Here is a 27,520-nt window from a genome sequence, read left to right as displayed (position 1 = left end):
ACTGTTAGAGGGGCCCATACACTCAGCCGATTTTCTGGCCGATCGAATGATCAAAATCGATCGATCGATCGATCGATAGCAAATCTGTTGACCGATCGAATGATCAAAATCGATCGATCGATTGGCGGCCGATTTCAATTGATTTCCAACGATCTGGCAGGGTGGAAAATCTAGGTCGATCTGTTGAGATTGCTTATCATTTTGCATTGGCCCTAATGGAAATCTGATGGCAAAAAAAATGCCATCAGATCGATTTTCAATAGATTTCAAACTGAAATCTATTGGAATTATAATCCTAGTAAAAAATGTTCCTAAACACATCAGATAGATAAGAAATATATCTGATGATCTATCTGCTGCTAATCTGACGAGTGTATGGCCACCTCTGTATTGTTGTGCCAAACACTAGCCTGTAATCCATTTATCTGACTTGGCCATAGGAATTACTGAGTACAGTCATTTAGAAATGCACAGAGTTTTGTCTCTGCTCTGTTCCTTGTAGGTTGAGCAGCCTAATGATGCTGAACCAAGCAGTAGCCCACCTACAGAGAGCATGCTGCTATTCCCTTTAACTGGGCTGCTTCAGGTCACATGACCAATTTTTTAGAACATGATTGGTAGCTGCAAAAGTTCCAAAACATAACAAATGTAACATTTGGTCACTCTGCTTTCTAAATTATTAGATGTTGTGTTTATTAAACCTGTGTTTGGAGCCCTGGACTTTGGCTTTTAGATGCCTTTTTGAGAATGCCTTCCCACTCTCTTAGAGTTTCAAAGTTTGATCACCAGCCTGTTAGGGCTGCTTGCCAGGGATATGGGATAAACGTCTCCAGCAGAGAATAGATTTAGTTGAGCTGAGCCTGTCTAATGCTGCAAACCATGCAGTAAGATTATAAGCCTCAAAGCAATATCTTACAGGATCAGTTTATTATAAAAAGGGTATGGGAAGAGAAGTTCATTAAGAATTCCAAAGCCAGGGTTCATTCTTAGGCTGTTAAAGAGCACAAGTAAATAAGTTATAAACATAGCCGAGGAAGGAGAACATATACATGGGCACTGATGAACAATAAAGGTAGCCATACACTGGTCGATTTGCCATCAGATTCGACCAACTGACAGATCCCTATCTGATCGAATCTTATCAGAGAGGGATCGTATGGCTACCTTTACTGCAAACAGATTGTGAACCGATTTCAGCCTGAAACCGATCACAATCTGTTGTGGTGGTGGTGGTGCTGCCGCCGCTCCCCCCCACCCGCATGCCCGCATACATTACCTGCTCCGCCGGCGCGACTCCAGTCCCCAGGTCACCGCTACTCCGTCTCCGCTCTGGTCTCCGACCCCGGCATGCTTTACTTCTTCCTGCCCGGCAGGAAGTTTAAACAGTAGAGCGCCTTCTACTGTTTAAACTTCCTGTCGGGCAGGAGGAACTGAAGCATGCCGGAGACCAGAGCGGAGACGGAGCAGCGGTGACCAGGCGTAGACGTGCCGGCGGAGCAGGTAATGTATGCGGCTCTATTGCGTCGGTCGTCGGGTACTCGAACGCCGCTAGCGACGCGCTCCCTACCCGCGGGCGATTGACGCTAATTTTCTGCACGGAGCGATCGACGGGATCGGACGAAAAGGATCGAAATTCGGCGTGTAGCGCGAACGATTGGCAGCAGATTCAATCCCAGTGATCGAATCTGCTGTCGAAACGGTGGCGAATCGGGCCAGTGTATGGCCACCTTAAAGGTTTCTACAGAATAATCACTTCTCATCTTTCTCTCACATTATTGACATAATACATCAGGGGTGTAACTAGAGGTGAAAAGACCCTGCAACAGCAGTGGGGCCCCAACAGAGGACTATACTATACTTCAGATCAGGTGTTTTTGTGGCCACTGTGTACACTTGTTATTGGTGTGTATCATGATGGCCACACTTGTTTCATGACCCTTTTTGGGATGCTTTTAACCCTGAAATAGTGGTCATGTGACTTAGGCCCTGATTCACAAAAAAAAAACCACCTGTTATATTCAGAATGCGTGTGTTGCGTGTATAACGTGTGTTACTCAATTTGTGTAATGTACATTATGATAGCAATATATACAGTGTGAATATAACGGAAGCTGTACTATTTGCACAACGTCCAGTATGCAACTTGTATAAACGCCAGTGAACCTGCCATGCAGTGTGTGAGTCAGGGCCTTAGTGACTCATGTTCAGGTTCTCAGGAGTGGTCTGAGTTGCTGTTGGGGAGTGTCTTCACTAGTAGCACATAGGAAACATAACGTTGGAAAGTGATGAAGAACTCAAGTGGACCAGCAGGTCTGGATTATATTACTTTCAAAATATATGTCCTGTTAGGCAGCAAACTATTGCAACCGTCTTCTCCATCACATCAGACCAAAGCATCACATACTGCATTCCATTTTGTATCTAAAGACTACTGCACCCCTTTGTAGTTGATAGAGACGTGTCTCCTGTTCAAGATGTAACATTTTTAGATAATCTGACCAACTGGATGGTGGATGCAGAACTTGCACACTGTCACAATCTAAGCCTGAGCCCACTGTCCAGATCATTCCTGGGGGATCTGTACCCTTCTTTCCCCACTGACAGTCCATGATGCATCAGTATTGATCAGTATGATGATCAGTATTGATAGACGTCCACTATACAGTTTGTGTAGATCAGGTAAATAATCAATATCTTCCATATATTGAGGTATATTCACAAAGCTCTGGCAAAATCTACATGCACATAGAACTTTCCTAAAGTTTACCAGGTTTTATGGAAGCTACTAGCACATTTAAGCATGTGGTGTTCATACATTTGGCCTGTAGATGGCACTGCGCTACTTGTAAAAATGCATAAGATCATCTTTACTGTTGTGGATTGTTGGTTTCAGTCTTCTGCTAGCTGGGAGCATGGATTGAAATGCCTCTGTGACTATTGAACTCAACAACTCAAGAAGCATAACTCACATTATACATGCAACGCCTATGTTGTCTTTTATACAAGCAACATAGATGTTGCATGTATATAGCAAGTTACAGTATTATTAATGCACTATGTAGACTTGGTAAAACTCAGTAAACTATACAGTGATCGATAGGTAATAACATTTCGGCAAAAATAAAATCAATATAGATTAGGCCCTGTTCACATTACAAAGCGGACGGCCGTGTGTTCGGAATATAGGAACGTACGCCATCCGCATTTGTATGCGTTGCGTGGCTGATCCCATTCACTTCAGTGAATGGGTCAGCCATGTGTTTCTGTAAAAAATGCGTGCAGCATGCGTTCCCGGACCACACCGGTCCGGAACGCATGCATTGTAAACATCAGACAGTGCACTCTATGCACTGTCTGATGTCATGCGTGTCGGCCTCCTGCACGCGTTCCCAAAACACGACTGGAAACGCGTGCAGTATGAACGGGGCCTAAGGTGCTGAAAGGATCAATAGTTCCTAATAAGCTTTGATTAGTGAATTTTGATCAGCTTAACTGTCTGCCACAGTGACAAATGTCACAGCTATAAGAATTGATATGAACCCTTGCCCAATGGATTGTAATAACAACCTGAAAGAATTATAACTCCCACATGGTATTCAAATGTAAAGACGTGATCTTGTAACATGCTGTTTTTCTATCTTGCCACAATAAAAAAAAAAAAAAATTAAAAACAAAACAGGAAAACTAAACTTCCACACTGAATTGTGTACATTTTTTTTAGTTTAGGTTTCCTGCAATAAAAAATGCCAGGTAAGGGAGTTCTTAAAGGGAAGCAGAATTTAGAGGGATATGGAGGCTGACAGTTATTTCCTTTTAAAGAGGAACTCCAGTGAAAATAATGTAATAAAAAAGTGCTTCATTTTTTACAATAATTATGTATAAATGATTTAGTCAGTGTTTGCCCATTGTAAAATCTTTTAAATCCCTGATTTACATTCTGACATTTATTACATGGTGCCATTTTTACTGTTGGCAGGTGATGTAGCTGCTGCATGCTTTTTTTTGGCAGTTGGAAACAGCTGTAAACCGCTATTTCCCACAATGCAGCAAGGTTCACAGACAGGAAACTGCCAAGAGTATGTACTCAGAATTTCTTTGTGGGAGGGGTTTCACCACAATATCAGCCATACAGAGCCCCCTAATGGTCTGTTTGTGAAAAGCAATAGATTTCTCATGTAAAAGGGGGTATCAGCTACTGATTGGGATAAAGTTCAATTCTTGGTCGTAGTTTCTCTTTAAACAATACCAGTCTTTTTTGCTAAGCCTCTGTTTCAAATACTTTCAGGCATAGACTCTTAGCCAGGGAACACACTTGACAGTTTTCATACGCGTTTTCTGCACAGAAAAACTGAGAACTCATGTTAATCAATGGGCTAGTTCACACTTAGTGTGTTTTTCGAGAGCAGAAAAAAACCTGACATTCTGCATCATGATTCTGCACATTTACTCAGTTTTCTGTATCAATTACATTAGCTACTGTGAAAAAATGCACGCTTTTTTCTGCATAGAATAGAAACACACTTGGTGTGCAGAAATCGTACGGAGAAATATGTGCGCAGAAAACTCAAAGACAAGTGTGTTCCCTGATTGTACAAGCATGTAGATCAGGTGTTTCTGACAGAAGTCTGACTGGATTATCTACGTTTCAGATGGGTGATTCGGACACTTCTGCAACCAAAGAGATCAGCAGGAATGCCGGGTGACTGGTATTGTTTAAGGAATATACTGTATATGGCAGCCTCCATATCCCTCTCACTTCAGGTTCCCTTTAAATGGTATGCTGACTTGCCACTGACTGTGTTATTGCTGTAAGACCTCTTACCTCTCCTGGGTACACCTGTTTGTTGATGGTGTGTTCAGATCCTCCCGGATGAGCCTCACTCCCCCAGTGGAGATGGAGCTGTACAGCAGTGTAATTGTTTGGCAGGCCACGGAGGCGCATCGTTGGTGGCAGGGAGAGTTGAACTAAACAAAAATAGACAATTTGTGTCACAGACAATTTCCAGTATACTTAATTGCATTAAAGCTAATGTCAAATGAAAAAAAAAAGATACTTACGTATGGAGAGGCAAGGCTTTGGGTCCTATAGTTACTTCCCATTCCTCTCACGATCCTCTTGTTCCAGCGCTGTCACCTCGTTCGACGCGGGAGGTTTCGGTAGTCTTCAGAAGCCAGAGTGCTCCACAAGATGGGTGGTTCATTGCTGAGCATGCGTGAGTGTGCAAGAGAGCACGCCGGCGCAGTATGGAGCCACCCGTCTTAGGGAGCACCCGGTGTCCGGAAGACTTCTGAAGCCTCCCATAGAGGCACAGAGCAGTATTTGACTGATCCATCGAATACTGCTAACAGGGGGTGACAGCGCTGTAACAAGGGGACCGTGAGAGGAGCAGGAAGGCTTTATAGGACCCCTAGAGCCTTCCCTCTAAACATGTATCTTTTTTTTTTCATTCTACATTCACTTCAACATAGCTATCAAGGCCAATATATTATTTCTCCACCATAATATGGCACAATGAAAGCTGGTACATATGGCGGCTGGTCGGAGCCATCTCTGACAAGAATCTAGCATGTGTACAGCTGCCCTAATAGAAAACACAAAAGGGGTAAAAAGGTCGGTGGTGTAATAAAACTGGGTTAAAAACAATAAAATAAGAAAATAAGAGGTGGCTCAATAATGACAAATTCATAAATTCAGTGAATTTTAACCACTTAATGACAAGCAGACTTATATAAATGTCCTGCTAGAGCCTCTTTGGCTGCAGGAGGTTTTTATAAGTCAAACAATGCTGCTGCTGCGCACGTGCACTCGTGCATGCTCCCGCGCGTGCATGTGCGCGTTCCCGCGAGCGTGCATGTGAGATTAGTGAAAAAAAAACACCATCGAAAAAATACACCTTTATTTCCAAATAATATATTGTCATCATACTTTGTACTAGGGACATAATTAAAATCTTGTGATAACCAGAGCGTTCAGGCAGATAAAATGTGTGGGTTTTATGAACAGTAGCAGTGTTTATATTGAAACTATAGGGGATGAAATTGGAGAAATAGTGTATTTATTTTTTTTCCTTGTTTTTCCTATTAAAATGCAAAGAAAATAAAGTAATTACTGAAAACAAATATCAACCCCAAAAAGCCTAATTGGTGGTGAAGAAAAAACAAGATATAGATAATTTCATTGTGATTAGTAGTGATTAAGCTATTGGCAAATGAAAGGGATGAGCACTGAAAGGTGAAAATCGCTCTTGTCCGTTAGGGTAAAAACCCCTTTGGGGTGAAGTGTTTAATATGTACTGGCAATGCGTTTTGTGGATCTCCGCTGACTTCCTCAGGCCGATTAAAGTGCGACCAAGTGCTCAGATCGAAGTTTGAGGCGCCTCTTGCTAAATAGGTAACTGGCTGCAGCCTGTGTCACAGACAGTCTCTTTAACCAGTACACTATCCAGTCGTCCCAACTGCACTCACTGTTTCCAGGGCTCGGTAGCTTAGAAGAGGAAAAGGATTGGCATGATAATCAGCATTTGTTCTTTTTAAAGGAAAGCCACAATGGTGCCAGCCACGTCCTCTCACCGTAGCTGTCTTTATTAAATACACAGTTACTAGATGAATAATCACTCTACTGTATAACTCACAAATACAGAAATCATTTAAGACTCTAAAGTTTTTGACTTCTTACAAATAAAACGGCTGACATTTATTCTGAATTCTACTGTATATTGGAATGCTATACAATGGTAACATTTGCTTTGGGGCTTTTTTAAGAAAAAGCGAGCAGTTACCCAGATCAACCAACCAGGTTTCAGCTATTTTTTGAAACTAGGAATCTGATTGGTAGCTGTGGGCAGCTGCCTAACTTTTTCTTTGTACCTGTCAGTAATTAAGCAAAGCAAAATCCTTGAATATCAAGGTATGAGCATATGTAACAATACATTATAAAGTATTTTTATTTTCTGGATCATGCTACAACGTTGCATTCAATACATGTATTAGTGTGCCTGTTCTAAAATCCACGACAGTATTATTAAATATTCCCCTTTTGCACAAATGAGCCCCTCATGCTGCTTTCATTGCTTATTTCTTATTCATGCTGTCAGAGGCCACCCATGACCTCTGGACGTCTATTTCCATGCCCCTGGTTTCTGTGACAATTCTCCCTTCTCTGCGTTTCAATCAAGCTTTCACACCATCCTGCCTTGCTCAGTTATTTGGTATCTTGGTATCACACCCCCGTTCCTCCCCCATGCTATTTAGTCATTCATCATTGCCGTGCTAGGCCCCTTCTCTGTTGTCCCTGTTTTCCATAGTCCCCATAGCAGCGTCTTGTTACTGAGTTTCTCTTCTGTCTTCTCTCTTGAAGAACTGCAGCCAGCACATCTTTCATGCTATTCCCTATCATCAGTGTCAAAATCAGCAAGCATGCAGTGTCACCCGTGTGCTCCATCCTCGTAAATATCCTCTGGAAACTTTACTGTGACCCCTTCCACCCTGTCTGGGCATTGCAGCACTAAACAGTGAAGGTGAAAACAAATCCCACTCGGTGCACTTACTGTGACCTCCCTCCTCCATGTATCACTTCACTTGGCACAATGATTCCCACCACCTCCACAAACCTTATCTGAGGAAACAGCTCAACAGCTGATCAGTAGGAATTTTTAATAGAAATGTCTATAGGAATATTTTAATTTCTGAAAATGACATAACTTTTAATTAAAGGGGATTTGTCCCCTATCTTCACACACAAATGCCATCTAGCAGCTGAGCATTACCTTTATTGTATGAAATGAGTCTTCAAATGTTGGTCACATGACCAGAAGCAGCTGCGTTGAGATGCTGGTTTCAGACTGGGTGGAACTGCTGCTGCTTGGTTAACTGTAACGATCGGTGTAAGGCCCCGTTTCCACTATCGCGAATCCGCATGCGTCTTGCGTATGCGGATTCGCATAGACAATATAAGTGAATGTTCCTGTTTCCACTTATGCGTCTGCGGGAGCGTTTTATTGTGCAGAGAAAATCTGCACGGAACACCTTGCAGAATTCGCCTGCGTGTGGAATGCAGGCGAATCGCACATAATGTATTTAATAGGGAAATCGCATGCGTTTTCCCCATGCGTTTTTTGCCGCGAATTCGCATGCGAATTCGCATAGGTACCAATGTAAATTCACACAGGCAGTGACATGGTTAAAATCGCATATACCCTCACCTATGGCAAAAAACGCATGCGGAATCGCATCCGCATGCGATTTCATCAGCGGTGGAATCCAGGCGATTCTGCACCGCAATAGTGGAAACGAGCCCTAACACAGAGAGGGTCTGATTACGGGTGAACTGCAGTATCACCGAGAATACAGAATATACCAGATTATCGATGATCTGCAGTATCACCGATAATCAGATATATCAACTAACCTCTGGACACCTGAGATAACAAGTGAGTGTTAAAGGGATACTGTAGGGGGGTCAGGGGAAAATGAGTTGAACTTACCCGGGGCTTCTAACGGTCCCCCACAGACATCCTGTGTTGGCGCAGCCACTCACCGATGCTCCGGCCCCGCCTCCGGTTCACTTCTGGAATTTCAGACTTTGAAGTCTGAAAACCACTGCGCCTGCGTTGCCGTGTCCTCGATCCCGCTGATGTCACCAAGAGCGCACAGCGCAGGCCCAGTATGGTCTGTGTCTGTGCAGTACACTCCTGGTGACATTAGCGGGAGTGAGGACATGGCAACGCAGGCGCAGTGGTTTTCTGACTTTAAAGTCAGAAATTCCACAAGTGAACTGGTGGCGGGGCCGGAGCATCGGTGAGAGGCTGCGCCAACACAGGATGTCTGCGGGGGCCATTAGAAGCCCCGGGTAAGTTCAACTCATTTTCCTCCGACCCCCCTACAGTATCCCTTTAACCATCTTAGCGGTATGGACGAGCTCAGCTCGTCCATCACCGCCGATGGCTGCCGCTCAGGCCCTGCTGGGCCGATTTTGACGAAATAAAGAGCAGCACACGCAGCCGGCACTTTGCCAGCCGCGTGTGCTGCCCGATCGCCGCCGCTCTGCGGCGATCCGCCGCGAGCAGCGGCGAAAGAGGGCCCCCCCAGCCGCCTGAGCCCTGCGCAGCCGGAACAAATAGTTCCGGCCAGCGCTGAGGGCTGGATCGGAGGCGGCGGACGTCAGGACTAGAGTTGGGCCGAACCTCCGATTTTAGGTTCGCGAACCGGGTTCGCGAACTTTCGCGGAAGGTTCGGTTCGCGTTAAAGTTCGCGAACCGCAATAGACTTCAATGGGGATGCGAACTTTGAAAAAAAAAAAAAATTATGCTGGCCACAAAAGTGATGGAAAAGATGTTTCAAGGGGTCTAACACCTGGAGGGGGGCATGGCGGAGTGGGATAGATGCCAAAAGTCCCCGGGAAAAATCTGGATTTGACGCAAAGCAGCGTTTTAAGGGCAGAAATCACATTGAATGCTAAATGACAGGCCTAAAGTGCTTTAAAACATCTTGCATGTGTATACATCAATCAGGTAGTGTAATTAAGGTACTGCTTCACACTGACACACCAAACTGTTCACTGAACAGAACAGGTATGCAGTGGTGGGTTCACTGAACAGGTATGCAGTGGCAGGATCAATGAACAGGTATGCAGTGGCAGGATCACTGAACAGGTACGCAGTGGCAGGATCACTGAACAGGTATGCAGTGGCATGATCAATGAACAGGTATGCACTGGCAGGATCACTGAACAGGTATGCAGTGGCAGGATCAATGAACAGGTATGCAGTGGCAGGATCAATGAACAGGTATGCACTGGCAGGATCACTGAACAGGTATGCAGTGGCAGGATCAATGAACAGGTATGCACTGGCAGGATCACTGAACAGGTATGCAGTGGCAGGATCAATGAACAGGTATGCACTGGCAGGATCACTGAACAGGTATGCAGTGGCAGGATCAATGAACAGGTATGCACTGGCAGGATCACTGAACAGGTATGCAGTGGCAGGATCAATGAACAGGTATGCAGTGGCAGGATCACAGTACAGGTATGCAGTGGGCTGAGGGCTCACTGAACAGAACAGGTATGCAGCCAGGAAGAAGTTAAGCCTAACTAATCTTTCCCTATGAGAGACTGCAGCAGCTCGCCCTACTCTCACTAATGCAGGCACACGAGTGGCCATAACGGCCGCCGCTGCCTGCCTTATATAAGGGGGGGGTGGGGCTCCAGGGGCTAGTGTAGCCTAATTGGCTACACTGGGCCTGCTGACTGTGATGTAGAGGGTCAAAGTTGACCCTCAGGTGCATTATGGGGCGAACCGATTTTTTGCGAACTTTTGCCGCAAAACGTTCGCGTGCGACACCCGCACGCGAACCACCTAAGTTCGCGCGAACCACGTTCGCCGGCGAACCGTTCGGCCCAACTCTAGTCAGGACGTCGGCTGACGTCCATGACGTCACTCCGCTCGTCGCCATGGCGACAGGAGAAGCCAAACACGGAAGGCTGCTCATTGCGGCCTTCCGTGTTAATTTTGGCCGCCGGAGGCGATCGGAAGAACGCCTCCGGAGCGCCATCTAGTGGGCTTTCATGCAGCCAACTTTCAGTTGGCTGCATGAAATAGTTTTTTTTTTATTTACAAAAAACCCTCATGCAGCCGCCCTGGCGATCTTAATAGAACGCCAGGGTGGTTAAGTGCAACAGTAATACTTTGAGTACAGCACAGAAGTAATTCCTTCCGTAGGCCTAGACTTCTCCCGAGGGAGGAGCTAGACTGAGCGTAGGAAGGACAGAGTGTGAGTGACACCAGTGAGGGGGTGTCACTAACAGGTCTGGGAACTGCCTCTAACAGGAGGGTCAGTTCTCGAGGTCGAGCAAGCCAGGTCGTTAACACACAGACAGATAAGGTACAGATTCAGGAGACAGATACGGAATCCAATGAACAGGCAGGGTTTGGCAACGGAGTATCAGAATAGCAAGGTACAGAATCAGGAGGCAAACACAGAGTCCAGGAACGAGCAGAGTTTGGCAACAGGATATCAGAAATAGCAAGGTACAGAATCAGAGTTCAGAGGGATAGTCAGGCAGGCAGAAGGTCATAACAAATAAGGCCCGGTTCACATTAGCGGTGGCCATCCGGAATCGCCGTGCCGGAGCCGGACCGCTTGCAGAACGGACGGAACGGACGCACGGCATAGCAATGAAAGCCTATGCGTCCGTTCACATGCGTCCGTTCTGCCGGACCGGAGCCGGACCGGATCCGGGCCGGATCCGGACTCCGGCGTCCGTTCCAACATGCGCTATTTTTTGGTCCGGCTCCTCCGGCAGCCGTATCCGGGGCGGAGCCGGACTGCACCATCCGGCCAATACAAAGCAATGAGAGCCGGAGAGCGCACAACACACTGGCTACAAAAACCGGACGTTCTACCCCACTTCCTATGCATTTTGGATGGGGACCACAGCGTTCAAAGAGTGGGGCAGCAGCGATTTCATGCTGGAGCTCTTTTTGGCAGCAACATGTCTGATATGTCTGACAAGGAGGCGAACAACAGGAAGGAGAGAATTCCCAGGTTTACGAGTAAAAAATGCCTGGATCCATGGTCCCAACTGCAGTCTCTGTATCCACGGATGGTCTCCACACGTCCACTTGTCTCCAACAATGACCCCAGACCCTTCTGCTGACCTCCCAGACCCCAGGTATTTACAGGATGTGTATCTCCTTAAGAAACCGGATCCGGACCGCAACCGTGTTCACACCGCACGGAAACCGGATGCAAACGGACCGGATCCGGATAGGAACCGTACGGATCAGGTCCGGTCCGGATACGGTGCGGTCCGGACATCCGGTGCGGTTTTTACTAAACCGCAAGTGTGAACGGGGCCTAATACAGTTCAATATTCCTGACGCTAAGGTGTGAGTTCCTTGATCGTCAACACCTTTGGAAACTATGCTAGAACACAGATACAGACAAGGTCTGAGTGCTACCACGTAGTGATCGCAACGCCAGACACCAGAGAAATGACCAGCACCCAGTATATACACCATAGCGCTCTCCAGCGCCACCCCTAAGTGCTGGACCAATGGAAGGTGGTGAAAATGTCAGCTGACCAGCTTGGTCAGCTGACTCTTCTCCGGCTGTCATATAAGCTCTGCCTCTCAGCGCGCGCGCGTCCTTCTGAACCTGTGTGTACTAGCAGTCCCAGCCACACCAGACATGTTTTGCAATATATCTGCTGATTCGGGCGCGGGGGCTGCCGCACCGCTCTCAACGCAAGCGGCGGACTCCCCGCGTCCAACCACCATGTCAGAGGCATCGCTATGCGTACAAACCGCCGCGTCCAACGCGGACTCCACCGCTCTGTCTATGCGGCATGCGGCGGTTTCTCCGCGTTGTGCCGCCATGCTGGACGCGGAAACAGCCGCCTCACCCAACACACTTGCGGCGGCTTTTCCGCGTTTCTTCACATTAACATCATTCTGTTGTTCACACGGACTGATATTTAGTGTTGCCAACTTAGCAACTTTGTCGCTATATCTATCAAATCCCTCTAGCGACAGTTTTTTTAAAAAGCGACTTAGCGACAAATCTGGCGACTTTTTCTTGTGTTACTGGAGACTTTAGACTTTTAGAGACTCTGATGTGTCTGTACTAAGTTGCCACAGCAATTACCCCTGCCGGCCCCTCCCCCGTCCCAAAGCACTCACAGACAGGCCCCCGTCCTCTCGCAGGAGTCCCTCCATCAAGCCGCTGGTAGCCGCCCAGTACGGGGCAACCAATCACCGCACAGGAACCTTCCAGTCAGGGGACGTCACTCACACTAGCCCTTGCTGGTGAGCGGGGAGGTGACATCAGGTGGGCCGGTCGCTGGATGATGTGTGGGAGGCGGGGTTGGGGATGGAGCCGTACCGTACGATGGCCGCAGAGGTGCTACCATGCTGATCCTGATCGCTTGGAGAGTGTGAGGCGGACGATGACTGGGGAGGAAAAGCGGGCGGCCGGGCAGGGGAGGCCGAACCATCCACTGTGTGTGTGTGCTTCTCTGTGTCTTTAGCTGCATAAACATATAGCTCGCTAGTTCATCATGTCTCAGTCAAAACTATACTCTCAGAAATTCAGAAAGGAGTGGGAATCAAATCCTGAATTCAAAGGATGGTTGAAGCCTTTTATTGGAGATAATACACGGGTAAACTGCCTGTATTGCAAGACTGATTTTTATGCCAAACTTTGCGATATAAAAAAAACACATGTCAACTCAGAAACATACACAAAAGGCAAAGCATTACAATAGTTTCACACAAAACAAACTGCTATTTATGGTAAAAAAAAGTGACTCTTCAAAAAAAGCTGAAGCCACCATGGCATTAGTTATCGCTGAACACTGTTCTATGCTGGAATGTGATCAAATTTGGAACTTGCATGTGCAGCGTGCATTATGCAAATTACGTGATGATGTCATCTAGCGACTTCTAGCGACTTCTAGGGCAGCCAATAGCTACTTTCCTTACTGATGAGTTGGCAACACTGCTGATATTACCACCCATGGTGATGACAGTCAGTGGCACAGTAAGTGACCAGCGTCTGGGGATATGACCAAGGTGTACATTTAAAATGGGTACCCCAGAATTTTGCATCCAGGAAGTATTCTCCAAGTAGAATATTGGTAAATTAACGATATGCTAATATGGATCAGTGGGCTATTCTGTGTCTAAAGTGGGGCTTTACCTAATGAGTGTGATTGTTATGCCCCAAAAAAGAATAAAGACCAAGTACCAAGTATTTTTCTATTGCTGACATTTTTCTGTAGCCATGCCACTAACTATGTAGCTACAGTGGAACGTCTCCTGCTAAACTGCTCGGTGTCTGCATTATAACAAAGTCAAAGTTACGATCTGTACAGCGGACAATGAGGGGATGTGGCAAGTATATAAGTGTCATGAGGAGAGCCACAGGTATACCTATGCAGGGGCGGACTGACAACTCATGGGGCCCCCGGGCAATAGGAGATTATGGGGCCCCCCATACCAGTGTTTCGCACCTTTCACGTTCTTTTTTTACAGGCGAAAAATGGGTGTGGTCACGCAACATAATGTGGGCGTGGTCATAGGTAGGGCAAGATATACATGACCTTAGCAGTGGTGTAAAAGGTCTGCCAGGGAAGTTTGAACTCTGCCGTAGTGTTTTCCCCCAAAATACATGTAATCTGACTGCATTTCACCAAAAATCCATGCAACTTGGCAGAGGTTCCTCCAAAATACAGATAATATGGCAGTCGTTCCCCCAAAATAGACGTAATCTGGCAGTAGTGGTTCCCCAAATACACATAATTTAGCAGCGGCTCCCCAAAATATGCGTGATCTGGCAGCGGATTACCAAAAATACATGTAATCTGGCAGCAGTGGTTCCCCAAAATACACATAATCTGGAAGCAGCGGTTCCCCCATTATACACAATCTGGTAACGGTTCCCCAAAAATACACATCATCTGGCAGCTGTTTCGCAAAATACACTTAATCTGGCAGCAGCAGTTCCCCAAAAATAGTTAATCTGGCAACAGTTCCCAGAAAATGGGTGCCCCCAGTATAGGTAACCAAGTCAAAAGGTATTCCCAGTGGAAGTAATCAGGTCTATAGGTTTTCCCAGTGCAGGTATCCAGGTCTATAGGTGTCCCCAGTATAAGTAGCCAGGTCTATAGGTGTCCCCAGAATAGGTAGCCAAGATTATAGGTGTCCCCAGAATAGGTAGCCAGGATTATAGGTGTTCCCAGAATAGGTAGCCAGGTCTATGGGTGCCCCCAGTATAGGTAGCCAGTTTTACAGGTGTCTCCAGAATAGGTAGCCAGGTCTATAGGTGTCTTCTGTATAGATAGCCAGGTCTATAGGTGTTCCCAGTATATGTAGCTAGGTGTATAGGTGTTCCCAGTATAGCCAGGTCTATGGGTGTCCCCAGTATATGTAGCCAGGTGGATAGGTGTCCCCAATATATGTAGCCAGGTCTATAGGTGTCCCCAGTATATGTAGCCAGGTGGATAGGTGTCCCCAGTATATATAGCCAGGTGGATAGATGTTCCCAGTATAGCCAGGTCTATAGGTGTCCCCAGTATATGTAGCCAGGTCTATAGGTGTCCCCAGTATATGTAGCCAGGTTTGTAGGTGTCCCCAATATTTGTAGCTAGGTGTATAGGTGTCCCCAGTATATGTAGCCAGGTGTATAGCTGCCCCCAGTATAGCCAGGTGTATAGGTGTCCACAGTATATGTAGCCAGGTGTATAGCTGCTCCCAGTATAGCCAGGTGTATAGGTATCCCCAGTATATGTAGCCAGGTGTATAGCTGCCCCCAGTATAGCCAGGTGTATAGGTGTCCCCAGTATATGTAGCCAGGTGTATAGCTGCCCCCAGTATAGCCAGGTGTATAGGTGTCCCCAGTATATGTAGCCAGGTGTATAGCTGCCCCCAGTATAGCCAGGTGTATAGGTGTCCCCAGTATATGTAGCCAGGTGTATAGCTGCCCCCAGTATAGCCAGGTGTATAGGTGTCCCCAGTATATGTAGCCAGGTGTATAGCTGCCCACAGTATAGCCAGGTGTATAGGTGTCCTCAGTATATGTAGTTAGGTGTATAGGTGTCCCCAGTATATGTAGCCAGGTGTCCCCAGTAGGGGAGGCAGCCAGTGAAAGGGAGCGGTGTGCAGAGCGTGGGGAAGGGGGGAAGTCCCCCCCCCCCCTTCCCTCACCTTGGGGCCCCCCTTCCTGGCTGTCCCCTCCGGAATACTGAAGTGTCGCACTGTCGTACAGCGGCTGACAGCGGGCGGAGACTTACCGTTGTCCAGCCACCGGAGGGAGCTGTGATCTGTGCGCTGCAAGTCTGGTCTACTCAAGACCAGACTTGCGGCGCACAGATTACAGCTCCCTCAGGCTCAGCCGGCTGTAACAGCGGTAAGTCTCCGCCCGCTGTCAGACGCTGTACGACAGTGCGACACTTCAGTATTCCGGAGGGAACAGCAATAAAGGGGGGCCCCAAGGTGAGGGAAGGGGGGGGGGACTTCCCCCCTTCCCCGCTGTTCCCATAGCTCCCTTTCACTGGCTGCTTCCCCTCCTGCCCAGGGTTGTCTGACGGGGCCCCCCCTGACCACGGGCCCTCGGTCCGTGCCCTAGTGCCCTAATGGTCAGTCCGCCCCTGTACCTATGAATACCACAGGAATACCTCTGAATGACAACATTCACACAAATACCAGACTCACCAGTGCTTCAGTCTCGTAAATACACTAGAGAGGCAGTGACACATTATTCTCTTCCTGACCTCACCCACTCATAGCTGCTCTGTCATGCTCCACGCTGCTGACCTTCCTCCCTTCTCCATAGCAGCAGAAAGTGTCAAAGCTCCGTATAGTGGTCATGAGCTGATGTCATTGGCTCCTGGCCCTGTGAGCCAATCACAGTGGTCACAGCTTGTTTTTTTGTAAAAAAAAAAAAAAAAAAAAAGGTTTGTAAGTAGCCAGAGACGGTTGTGCCGTAAAGACTTGACCTACCCTTATATCTTTGGATTGTGGTAGAAAACATTAGATTTTGAAAGGGAACCCACCAAATATCTCAAATACCGAAAGAACATAGAGATGCAGTGCAAATATAGTCATAGTCAATATCTGAACCTGGGGCTCATTTTGAAGGTCATTTATCCTAAACTCTTTTCCCCTTTAAGACTGGCCAGTCATTGTTATAATAGAGGACAAGGGAACGTGACCTTGCAGGCTTAGCACATTCCGCAGCTCATTTTCTTTTGGCGAATCAGGAGGAACATGGTTCGTAGAGCGAGGTTCACATAAACACTGATAAAAGCAATTAACTTTAAATACACAGTGCTATTAGCATTCACAATTGTGTATAGAAAAGCTTTGTATTACAGGGAAAAAAACTCTTTCCACAAGAGGCAGCCTAATGGCTGTATGTATGTCAGGTTTGCTTGAATTTCTTTGAGTGCTCTGGTTTCTCAAAAATGTATTAGAATGCAGTTTAGCTGTGGAATGTATAGAAGCCTGTCCTGCTGCACCATGATACTGAATATGTCACTGCCAGAAACAGGTGACGGACAGACTGGCTGTAGAAAACTGTCATCTGGCCATCACTGACATTTAATCTTTTTAAATTGCTCATAGTAGCTGCCAATATTGTTATGTTTTATATAGAACTGATATCTTCTGCAGCACTTTACAGAGTCATGTCACCAAATGTACCCCAGAGCAGCTTACAATCTAATCCCTAGCATAGTCATAGTCTAATGCTTGTAAGGTCCAATATGCTAAGCCGATCAATCCCTATCCTACTTGAATTCAATCCTATAAAATCAAGTAACGCTTAGTGACCCTGTGCCAGTGGTGGGTAGTATGGAGGGATGGGAGAGCTGGCAGTAGTCACAACACTCTTACATGTGGTGTAAGGACTATTCATTTTGGGAAAGTATTTATTAACAGTTTGTTGCGAGGAGATCTTCACATATCCGAAAGGGGAAAACACTCAATTATAAATTATACTGTATTGCTCATTGTACATAAAAAAGTTCTCTAAGTCAACTCATTCAAGCAGTGAAGAAATTCTCACACTGAACTTCCCACTTAGAATCCCTGCACAAAATTATCCCGAGATGGTACATGATGCGTAGCCTTGTTCTCACATAATACACCACCTCTCTGTTGGAGGAATTGGTAACCTAGTGCACTTTGTATGGGAATGTCCTTTAATACAAAAGTATTGTAAAGCAATTTTTAATATGATATAACAATGCACTCATACCTATTCCCCGTTTAACCCATCCTTAGCTCTACTACATATTGGTTTAGATTCCTACCTATACCACTTAAGACCTACAGACTGATATATTTTATGTGCTTCAACATCTTATTCTTATTGAAAACCAGATTCCTTCTTTCCCACAGTTTAAAAGTCTACTCCAACTAAATTTATACTTAAAAAAGCACTATTAACTAGGATTTCCCCAGGATCCAAAAGCAATTATTTATGTCTAGACTGGTCTCAAATTAGCAGTACTGGTCTGTTGTAGACGATCAATTTAGATGTGATTCAGATTTGATTTATTAATCTTCAAGACTTCAGACTTAAAGGGATACTGTAGGGGGTCGGGGTAAAATGAGTTGAACTTACCCGGGGCTTCTAATGGTCCCCCGCAGACATCCTGTGTTGCCGCAGCCACTCCCCAATGCTCCGGCCCCGCCTCCGGTTCACTTCTGGAATTTCTGACTTTAAAGTCAGAAAACCACTGCGCCTGCGTTGCCGTGTCCTCGCTCCCGCTGATGTCACCAGGAGTGTACTGCACAGACACAGACCATACTGGGCCTGCGCTGTGCGCTCTTGATGACATCAGCGGGATCGAGGACACGGCAACGCAGGCGCAGTGGTTTTCTGACTTTAAAGTCAGAAATTCCAGAAGTTAACCGGAGGTGGGGCCGGAGCATCGGTGAGCGGCTGTGCGGGCACAGGATGTCTGCGGGGGACCATTAGAAGCCCCGGGTAAGTTCAGCTCATTTTCGCCCGACCCCCCTACAGTATCCCTTTAACATTGTACGCAGTAAAGAGCTCAGAGAGTAGAACATTGAATTTGGTTGTCCCTTTAGAATCAGATGTAGAATCAGACTACTATTTATGAATATAAGATAGATCCTTATTTAGCTCTATCACTGCTGTTTTGTTAGTTAACTTTATATGTTTCTAGGTATTGTGTTTAAGTGGACCTGAACCCACGCACAGGACAGAAGGAACATAGAGAAATGCATCATGTACTGTATGTATTTAGGGAATTTAGCCTGTCTTATTCCCCCTCATGTGTGTCTAATCACAAGTTGTAATTTTATCTCTCCCCTGTCACCTGACTGCCATGGCAGATAAGCTCATTTGAAAGCACTGGATGTTAGCAAAATGTCTGCTTCCATGAAAGCAGGAAGTAGAAACAGTGCAGATTTATTTCTGGATTTATATCAGCTGTAACAAATGTTTTTCTTTAAAAGTTAATATGATGTTGCATATCTTTTAGAGTAAAGAGGAAGTTCTGAGTTCAGGTCCGCTTTAATATTAGAAGACAGTATAACACTTACTAACAATTTCTTGTTACTAATTAGTTCACTCTGGTATACATACGATTATATCAAATGTTTCCAGCTTTTTCTTTATCATTTTTTTATCACTTTTTCCATCATTTAAGAATGACCCAATGATCTTGGGTGCAATAAGAGCAACTGTAAACATGTTATATTATAAAATATGTAAATCTTTCAAGTTCAAGTGGACGTAATGACTTGAATATTATCACAAATTTTCTTTATCTACCTGCGGACTGAGCGAGTGCGAATCTATGTCGGGCAGGGGGCGCTGCGGTCCTGACAGGACGTAAACTCTACGTCCCATTGACCGCGCGCCCCAGCCCGTCCGAGTCGCTCGGTCCGCTCTGCCCCCGCCGCTCGTTGCTGCCCTGCCGCCTCTATGACGGCAGAGCCATATAAGCCGGGCAGGAGCCGTTTTCATTGGCTCCTGGCCCTGTCATTCATGTAAGCCGCTCTCATTGGCTTACATGGAATGACAGGGTCAGGAGCCAATGAAAGCGGCTCCTGACCGGCGCACAGCGCTCTGCCGTCGCTATGAGAGCAGCCTGCGGCGGGGACAGAGCGGCGTGTTCGTCGGGAGCGGCGGATCATTGCGGCGATTCGTCGGGAAGCGGCGATTTACGGGACCAGCACCCTCTGGTCCTTAAAGGGAACCTGAAGTGATTCAAATTATTTAAAATAAACACATGACGTAGCTGCAAATAAATATTACACACTTAACTCACCATCAGTTTTTCTCAGAAGCTCACCATTTTCTTCTTACAGTGATCCCTTCCAGTTCTGACAAGATTTTGTCAGAACTGAAATATACCAGTTGCTGTCAGTTATATATCAGCAGCTGTCAGTTACAACTGAATGTGCAAGGTAATGTCCATGTTTCCCTATGGCTCAAGTGGGTGATATTACAGTTTAACAGTGTGCTGACCAGGAAGCTGTTATGGGGTAATGGCCATTTTTAAAATGGAGTACAGATAATTCTATTGATTTCAGTGGGCAAATGGAACGCAGGAGAGGAGAAAGAGATTGAGTAGCAGACTACACAGGAGGTAAGTATGACCTGTGTATGGTTATTTTGACTTTTTATTTTCAGTTCAGGTTCTCTTTAAGGGGGCAGAGGGTGCTGGTCCAGAAAGGGTTAATGCTGTCGCTTGGTGCTAAATGACAGGCTGCATCGCTTGTTGTTTAAGAGCTGTATATTCAAATTGAATGGACAGCGCTGGAACGACAACTTATCACTGTTTACAATCATTTGCGTGAATGCTGCCTTCTGATCCCAATTTTCCCTATCACTTCAGACGATCTTGGAAGCAACATGCAGGTTCCTGGATTGCTAAGTGCCACCCCTACAGTCCCCTTGCGGGAGTTTAAAAATGTTTCCGGAAGCCACTAAAAGCTCTCAAATGCTTTTCTGCATGCTTGCAGAAAAACAATTGAACGATACACTGTGAGATGCCTGCCTGAATCCAGCCTAAACATGAAGAAAATGGAAAACAATTATATGAAATTTTCTTTAATAAACAAAAAATAAATAAAGTTCTTTGAGGAAAGTGTATGGCACTTTCCCAAAGTTTTATGAATGCTGCCAGTCTCATCCATGAACATACAGTAGTAAGCAGTGCATACATTAGGGGGCAATCTATTCTGAATACCTTTCTGCTGTTATAAGAGATGAACTAAAATTTAAGACATTTTGAAAATTCAGATTATAGCAAAATTAATTTCACATGTAATAGTAATTATGATCTATAGTTTCCACAAAAATATAACTTTATCATGACTATAGATGTTAATGCTTTTTTGTAAAAATGCGAAAATGTGCCCCATAGACTTTGATGCATTTATGCCAAAATTTGTATTCTTACACGTGAAAATGTGTTTTTATGCCTCATAGACTAACGAATTTGCGCTAAAATTACGTGAAATTACGCAAAATCAACATTATCCATGAATTAATCACAATCGTCATTGCGAAAATTACACAAAATTTTAAGACACCAAAATGACTCATTACGATTAGTAATAGCTGTTATATGACCTCAACAGTCTGTTAGAGCCCTCAGTCCTTTAATTTGCTCCAGATTGCCACATAACATCTGTATAGGTGGATGTCACTTTCACTAATCCCAATTTAGAACTGAAATATTCACTAAGGGCCTATTACCATTCAGATCACACTTAAAATGGACCTAAATTAAAAATACAAGATTTCAGAAATAAAATCTATTTTCTAAATTATAATAATAAATAGCAGCCTTTTTTCAGCTGCATGATGAAAAATATAAAATATTTTACATTTATTGGAGGAACCCCTCCATTCCTTTCATATTGCCAGGACAGAATCCGGCAAACTGGCGGAGTAGATGGTGTCCAGCAAAGGAGGAATTGCTAATGGCTGCCACCTGTATAACTCTAGTTATGAAAAGAGAAGGGTGAAAAGCATGCACTGAAATGCTCATAGGCTTGAAGGAGTGTTTATTTATCTTTGTATGTGTCAGAGTGGTGCAACTAAATATTTTGAATAAAAAAAATGTTTGGTTTGGGTCCGCTTTAAGTGCGAATCTGGATGACACAGGGGCGTAACAATAGACCATGCAATGGATGCAGCCGCAGGGGGGCCAAGAACCCGCTGGGCCTGGTTGGTGGGGGGGAGTTTATTTTCCCTGTCCTGAGAGACTAATACCTAAATGCACGGAGAGAAAAAACTTTCTGCTTTCTGCACAATTGTTCTAATGACTGCATCTGCTCAGCCACTGATAAGAAATCATACAAAGTTTTGCAGATAAAGATTTTAGACATACCCTATTCAGTGTGCAGCAGGTTCTTGTGTACAGCTCTGCTCTACCTCAGCCCAGCCTTTCTACCACTCCCCAAGTGCTCTGTACTGTAGTGATGCTTGAGGAGTCTGCAGAGCCAGTTCTGCTCCATCAGAGGTGGACAGAGTGAGTGTAATAAGATGAGGCTGGGAGCACACTCATCTGTCAGTTTTCTGTATGCGTTTTCTGAAACACCATGTGTTTCTGTATGTGTGAAAACATGCTTAATCACAGAAGCCTGTTTAATTGAAAAAATGCCTGAAGTGCTTCACTGCTATCTGTTTCTATCTGCATGGAGAAAACATATTCAGGTGTGCACTAGCCAACTGAAGAATATTGGTTCTCAGTTTACATGTGCAGCGTGCACGGGGGGAGGGGAGGGGACATCCAAAGTTTTGCAGGGGGGTCCAGTGATTTCCAGTTACTCCCTGGGATTACATGCTGCAGATTTTTGCTGCATGATGCAGCTGAATTACTATAGCCGTGTATGGAACGGCATAGTGATTCGGGCTGCAGCTATGCAGCAGAACAGGCGCTGTGGGCAAATTGGAAATGGGCGAGGCTACTAGTGTAAACTGGCCCTAATTCACACACAGGGCCGGATTTGGACTTCCCAGCCCTAGGCCTGGTACCACCAACCGCCCCCCCCCCCCAAATCCCACACACACACACACACTTAGGGTGCGTACACACATCAGACCATAGTCTTTGGAAAATGAAGAATCACAGTCCAATTTTACCCCCTTCCATGTAGTATGAGGGCCATACTTACAAAGTCTATTCTATTGAGCTGAACTCCCCATCAGATAGAAATCTTTGCAAGATGCTGCACACAAAGATGCTGTACACATGCAACAGATCAGTATCTGTAAAAGATCTGTTCCTGCAAAAGATCCGTTTCTGCAAAATGCATTCATAGTCTATGATATCTGCAGATCCTCATACACACCTTGTTTAACAAACATTCATCTGCAGATCAGATCCACCAGGATGGATCTTCAGATCTGCAGATGATTGTCTGATCTGCAGATAATTGTCTGTTAAACAAGGTGTGTATGAGGATCTGCAGATATCATAGCCTATGAATGCATTTTGCAGGAATGGATCTTTTGCAGATATTGATCTTTTGAACGTGTTCAGCATCTTGCAAAGATTTTTATCTGATGGGGAGTTCAGCTCCATAGAATAGACTGTGTAGGTATGGCTCTCATACTCCATGGAAGGGGGTAAAATTGGTCTGTGATCTTTCATTTTCCAAAGACTGTGGTCTGATGTGTGTATGAGCCTTTAGGAAAATGAAAGATCACATACCAATTTTACCCCCTTCCATGTAGTATGAGAGTCATACCTACACAGTCTATTCTATGGAGCTGAACTCCCCATCAGATAGAAATCTTTGCAAGATGCTGCACACACAGATGCTGTACACATTCAAAAGATCAGTACCTGCAAAAGATCTGTTCCTGCAAAATGCATTCATAGTCTATGATATCTGCAGATCATCATACACACCTGGTTTAACAGACATTCATCTGCAGATCCGATCCACCAGGATGGATTTTCAGATCTGCAGATGATTGTCTGATCTGCAGATGAATGTCAGTTAAACAAGGTGTGTATGATGATCTGCAGATCTCATAGACTATGAATGCAATTTGCAGGAACGGATCTGTGGCAGGAACAGATCTTTTGCAGATACTGATCTTTTGTGTCTGTACAGCATCTGTGTGTGCAGAATCTTGCAAAGATTTTTTCTGATGGGGAGTTCAGCTCCATAGAAAAGACTGTGAAGGTATGGCTCTCATACTACATGAAGGGTGGTAAGATTGGACTGTGATCTTTCTTTTTCCAAAGACTATAGTCTGATGTGTGTATGAGCCTTAACGATCACTTGTTTGCAGGATACCTATGAATGTTTTCTCTCTGAAAAATGATGAATGATTGTTTTTCCTGTTAGAGCAGTGAGTCCCTAATGCCTGGTACGCACCAGATAGATGGGTTGAATCGGTTTTCCGATCACTTATACAATGTCGATTAGAAAAATGATCAGAAATCAGATTAGACCTGTCAGAAATAATCAATTTGAACCCATCTATCTGATGGCAAATTGCATGGTGTGTACCAGGCATGAAGTAGCAGAGCAGTTCATCTCCCTCTCTGCTCTTCTGTAATCACAGATCTGTTGCATTTATTTTATAGTATTTATTGTACTGATTCTTTCACAGGTGTTTTTTTACTGTTTGCCAACACGGTACAAATATATATTTTTTTAATTTTTAGTGTATGTTATTACTTTTGGTATACAAAACAGAATCTAACAATACAAAAGTGTACAACAGTACATTTGCAATTAAAATTATAGAGAAGTTGTCTATCTCATACTAGACTACTGCTGCCTTTAAAATGAGCCAGCAAAGGGTTAAGATTTAGCTTAGAAGGGGCTGCCATAAATCTCTCTAAGGAAAAAAAACCCTTATCTTTCTGTTTAAGATTTACAATCCAGGGGGAGAGAGGAGAAGGAATGGCTCAAGTCATTAACAGAGTCTGACCAGCAATACATTGTTTAGCCCAGCTTGAGTTGTAAAGTGGAAATAATTCTGTTAAAATGTTTACTTTTACTGGATCAGAAATTGTCTACATTGTGATCCATGTTTCTCTCACCCCTGGCAAAAAAACTGAAGCTTGTATGTTCAGTAGATAGTACTCACTAGTCTCATCGCACACCACGAAGTAAGGAAAATACACGGAGCTCTGGAATATATAAGAGGGCAGAAGGATAAAGAGTTGAAGCCCTCCATGGCACTGGGACCAGAGAGCAGCAGGTGCTGCTTCCTCCAGTAGTTCCAGTTCCTCCTCTGGGTATATTTAATTTACACATTTTTAGCTCACGGCTTGCTTTGAGCCACTATTGCAGAACAAGTATCAGGTGCTCTGAATAAACTTGATATTTCTCTCACTAGAAGAGCACAAAGAACCCCCCCCCCCACACACACACACACACACACACACACACACAACAGTTTTGCATGATGTTACATGAATTAATTTAAGCTTAAACATTCCCAGTCCACTTAGCATTATTTAAACCAGTAACAATTAGGAGTGATTGGAGGCCAAAGGTCACGTCCTTCAACACGTCCAGCTACAAGAAGTCACTTTTTTTGGGCCATGACCTTTTCTTCTGAAGTCAGAAACCAGTACATAGAAAGAGCAATAATGTTCCTGGTAATATGGCACAGAGGCAAATTGCAAATTCCAATCCTAAAAAGGCATCAACTGTCTCCATGATCTAAGATGAGAGATAAGTCTGGGAAAGATTGTGGAACACAGGAGAGTGCATACGCCAATCACAAATATCTGATTACATAAGTGCTAGCAAACAGTTTAATGTTATTTCTCAGCACCTGATGACATGTGCCACATAAGTCTATGCTGCAAAATGTCTGAAAAAGCTGTCATTTTAATTGCTTCACTCTGGCAGTGTCAGATAACCAGCTGGGTGACAGGGTTCATTTACCAGCTGGATAGGTCATGCTGCATGCCATGCATGTTGACTCTCCCTGAATGTTTTGATAGTGACAACAGTGTAGTCATGTCTGCTAATGACTTATTTCCATTACCACCCTTTCATTCTCCATATCTCCCAACGTTTGAAGCCAGGAAAAAGGGAGTTCACATGCCCCTGCCACACCTTTAGCTGCACCCCAAATTTACATGTGCCATGACAACCTCCACCCACACAGGTCCCTGGTGTCTACTAGTCCCTCCCCTATACAGTTCCCTGCCATCTAGTGGTCCCCCTCCCTCCCTCCCCTATGACATTTCCATGGTGTCTAGCCTCTTGCCGACTAGCTAACGCAGGATGGCGGCACCATATGGCGTCATCTTGTGAGGAACAAACACAGTAGGCCCCAGCGATCAGCCTGCCAGCCAGCGATCGGCGCTGGCAGGCTGTTTATTTTATTTATAATCCATTGTATCATTTATATAGCGCTGACATCTTACGCAGCGATGTACACAGTATAGTCTTGTCACTTAACTGTCCCTTGGAGGGGCTCACAATCTAATCCTTGCCATAGCTATATGTCTATGGATGTATAGTGTAGTGTATGTATCTTAGTCTAAGGCCAAATAAAGGAGAAGCCAATTAACTTATCTGTATGTTTTATTTTTAAATAAAATGTTGGTCTTTTTTATTAATAAAAAAACTTAAAATAGCAGCAGCAATCAAATAGCACCAAAAGAAAGCTCTATTTGTGAGAAGAAAAGGAGGTAAAATTCAATTGAGTGCTAAGTTGTATGACTGAGCAATAAACCGTTAAATTTGTGCCAAATTGTAAAAAATGGCCTGGTCATTAGGGGGTTATAAACTTTTGGTCTTGAAGTGGCTAGAGGCTCTTCCTACCACCCTCCCTCCCATATACAATTCCCTGGTGGTCTAGTGGTCCTCCCTCTCCCCTATACAGTTTCCTGGCATTTAGTGGTCTCCCCTCGCTCCCCTATGACATTTTTCTGATGTCAAGAGGCCCTTCCTACCACCCCTATACAGTTCCCTGGTGGTCTAGCGCCCCCCCCCCCCCCCTCCATTCACAATGGCTTTCTTTGTGGTCTAGTGCTCCCTCTCCACAAACAATGGTTTCCTTGGTGGTCTAGCAAGTCTCACCTGATCCCGATCATGTCTCCATCCTTTTACACCTCCCCCCCCCTTCCCCTTGTACAAGCCTGCTGCTCTCTGCCTGCTCTGTCTCTGCGTGTTGCATCCAATTGCACAACATGCAGAACAGGAAGTAGTGAGCATCCGGCTGGTACTGAGGAGGATGGACAGAGGTGCAATCGGGACAAGGTGCGACCTGCTCAAGTCGAACTGCTGCACAGTACTCTGCAACAGGGGGAAACACAGGAGGGAGGCCCATGGTCGGCCTGACTCCCAGCATTCCCATACTCCCCTACCAATAATCTGCCAGGCCCAGTGCATTAGAAGGAGGCGGCCCATGCAGGCAGCCCGGGACATATTAGGGAAGGGGGAGTATCCTGTGAGATAAAGGACCAATCCTCCAAACTGTTAAAGTTATGAAAGAAAGACACTTAAAGGGAAGGTTCAAGCAAAATAAAGAAATGAGTTTCACTTACCGGGGGCTTCTACCAGCCCCATGCAGCCATCCTGTGCCCTCGTAGTCACTCACTGCTGCTCCAGTCCCCCGCTGGCAGCTTCCTGACCTCGGAGGTCGGCGGGACGCATTGCGTACATTTTTACGCATTCCCGATAGTGCAGGAACATTAACGCATACATTTTTACGCGTTACTGCTTCAATGCGTAAATTTTTACGCATTGAACCAGTAATGCGTAAAAATGTATGTGTTAATGTTCCTGCACTAGCAGGAATGCGTAAAAATGTACGCAATGCGTCTCGCCGACCTCCGAGGTCGGCAAGCTGCCAGCGGGGGACTGGAGCAACAGTGAGTGACTACGAGGGCACAGGATGGCTGCATGGGGCTGGTAGAAGCCCCCGGTAAGTGAAACTCATTTTTTTATTTTGCTTGAACCTTCCCTTTAAGCCATTTCAGATCTCATGACATGTTCCACCACAACCGAAATTAACAAAACCTGTGCAATGCACACAGTAC

At 45.2% G+C, this 27,520-nt stretch overlaps 1 protein-coding gene across 2 annotated transcripts in view; it reads right to left on the bottom strand.

Moving 5' to 3' along the window:
* CA14 (carbonic anhydrase 14) overlaps positions 1-27,520 on the bottom strand; it is a 180,821-nt gene that overhangs the window by 56,839 nt on the left and 96,462 nt on the right. For both annotated transcript variants that reach the window (XM_068253513.1, XM_068253514.1), the window contains exon 4: positions 4,823-4,965. In XM_068253513.1, the coding sequence (XP_068109614.1) occupies positions 4,823-4,965 (143 nt within the window). The remainder of the gene's footprint in view (positions 1-4,822; positions 4,966-27,520) is intronic.

The sequence above is a fragment of the Hyperolius riggenbachi genome, chromosome 9, assembly GCF_040937935.1.
Source record: "Hyperolius riggenbachi isolate aHypRig1 chromosome 9, aHypRig1.pri, whole genome shotgun sequence".
In the NCBI taxonomy this organism is placed as follows: domain Eukaryota; kingdom Metazoa; phylum Chordata; class Amphibia; order Anura; family Hyperoliidae; genus Hyperolius; species Hyperolius riggenbachi.
This window is presented reverse-complemented; position numbering and strand designations above follow the sequence as displayed.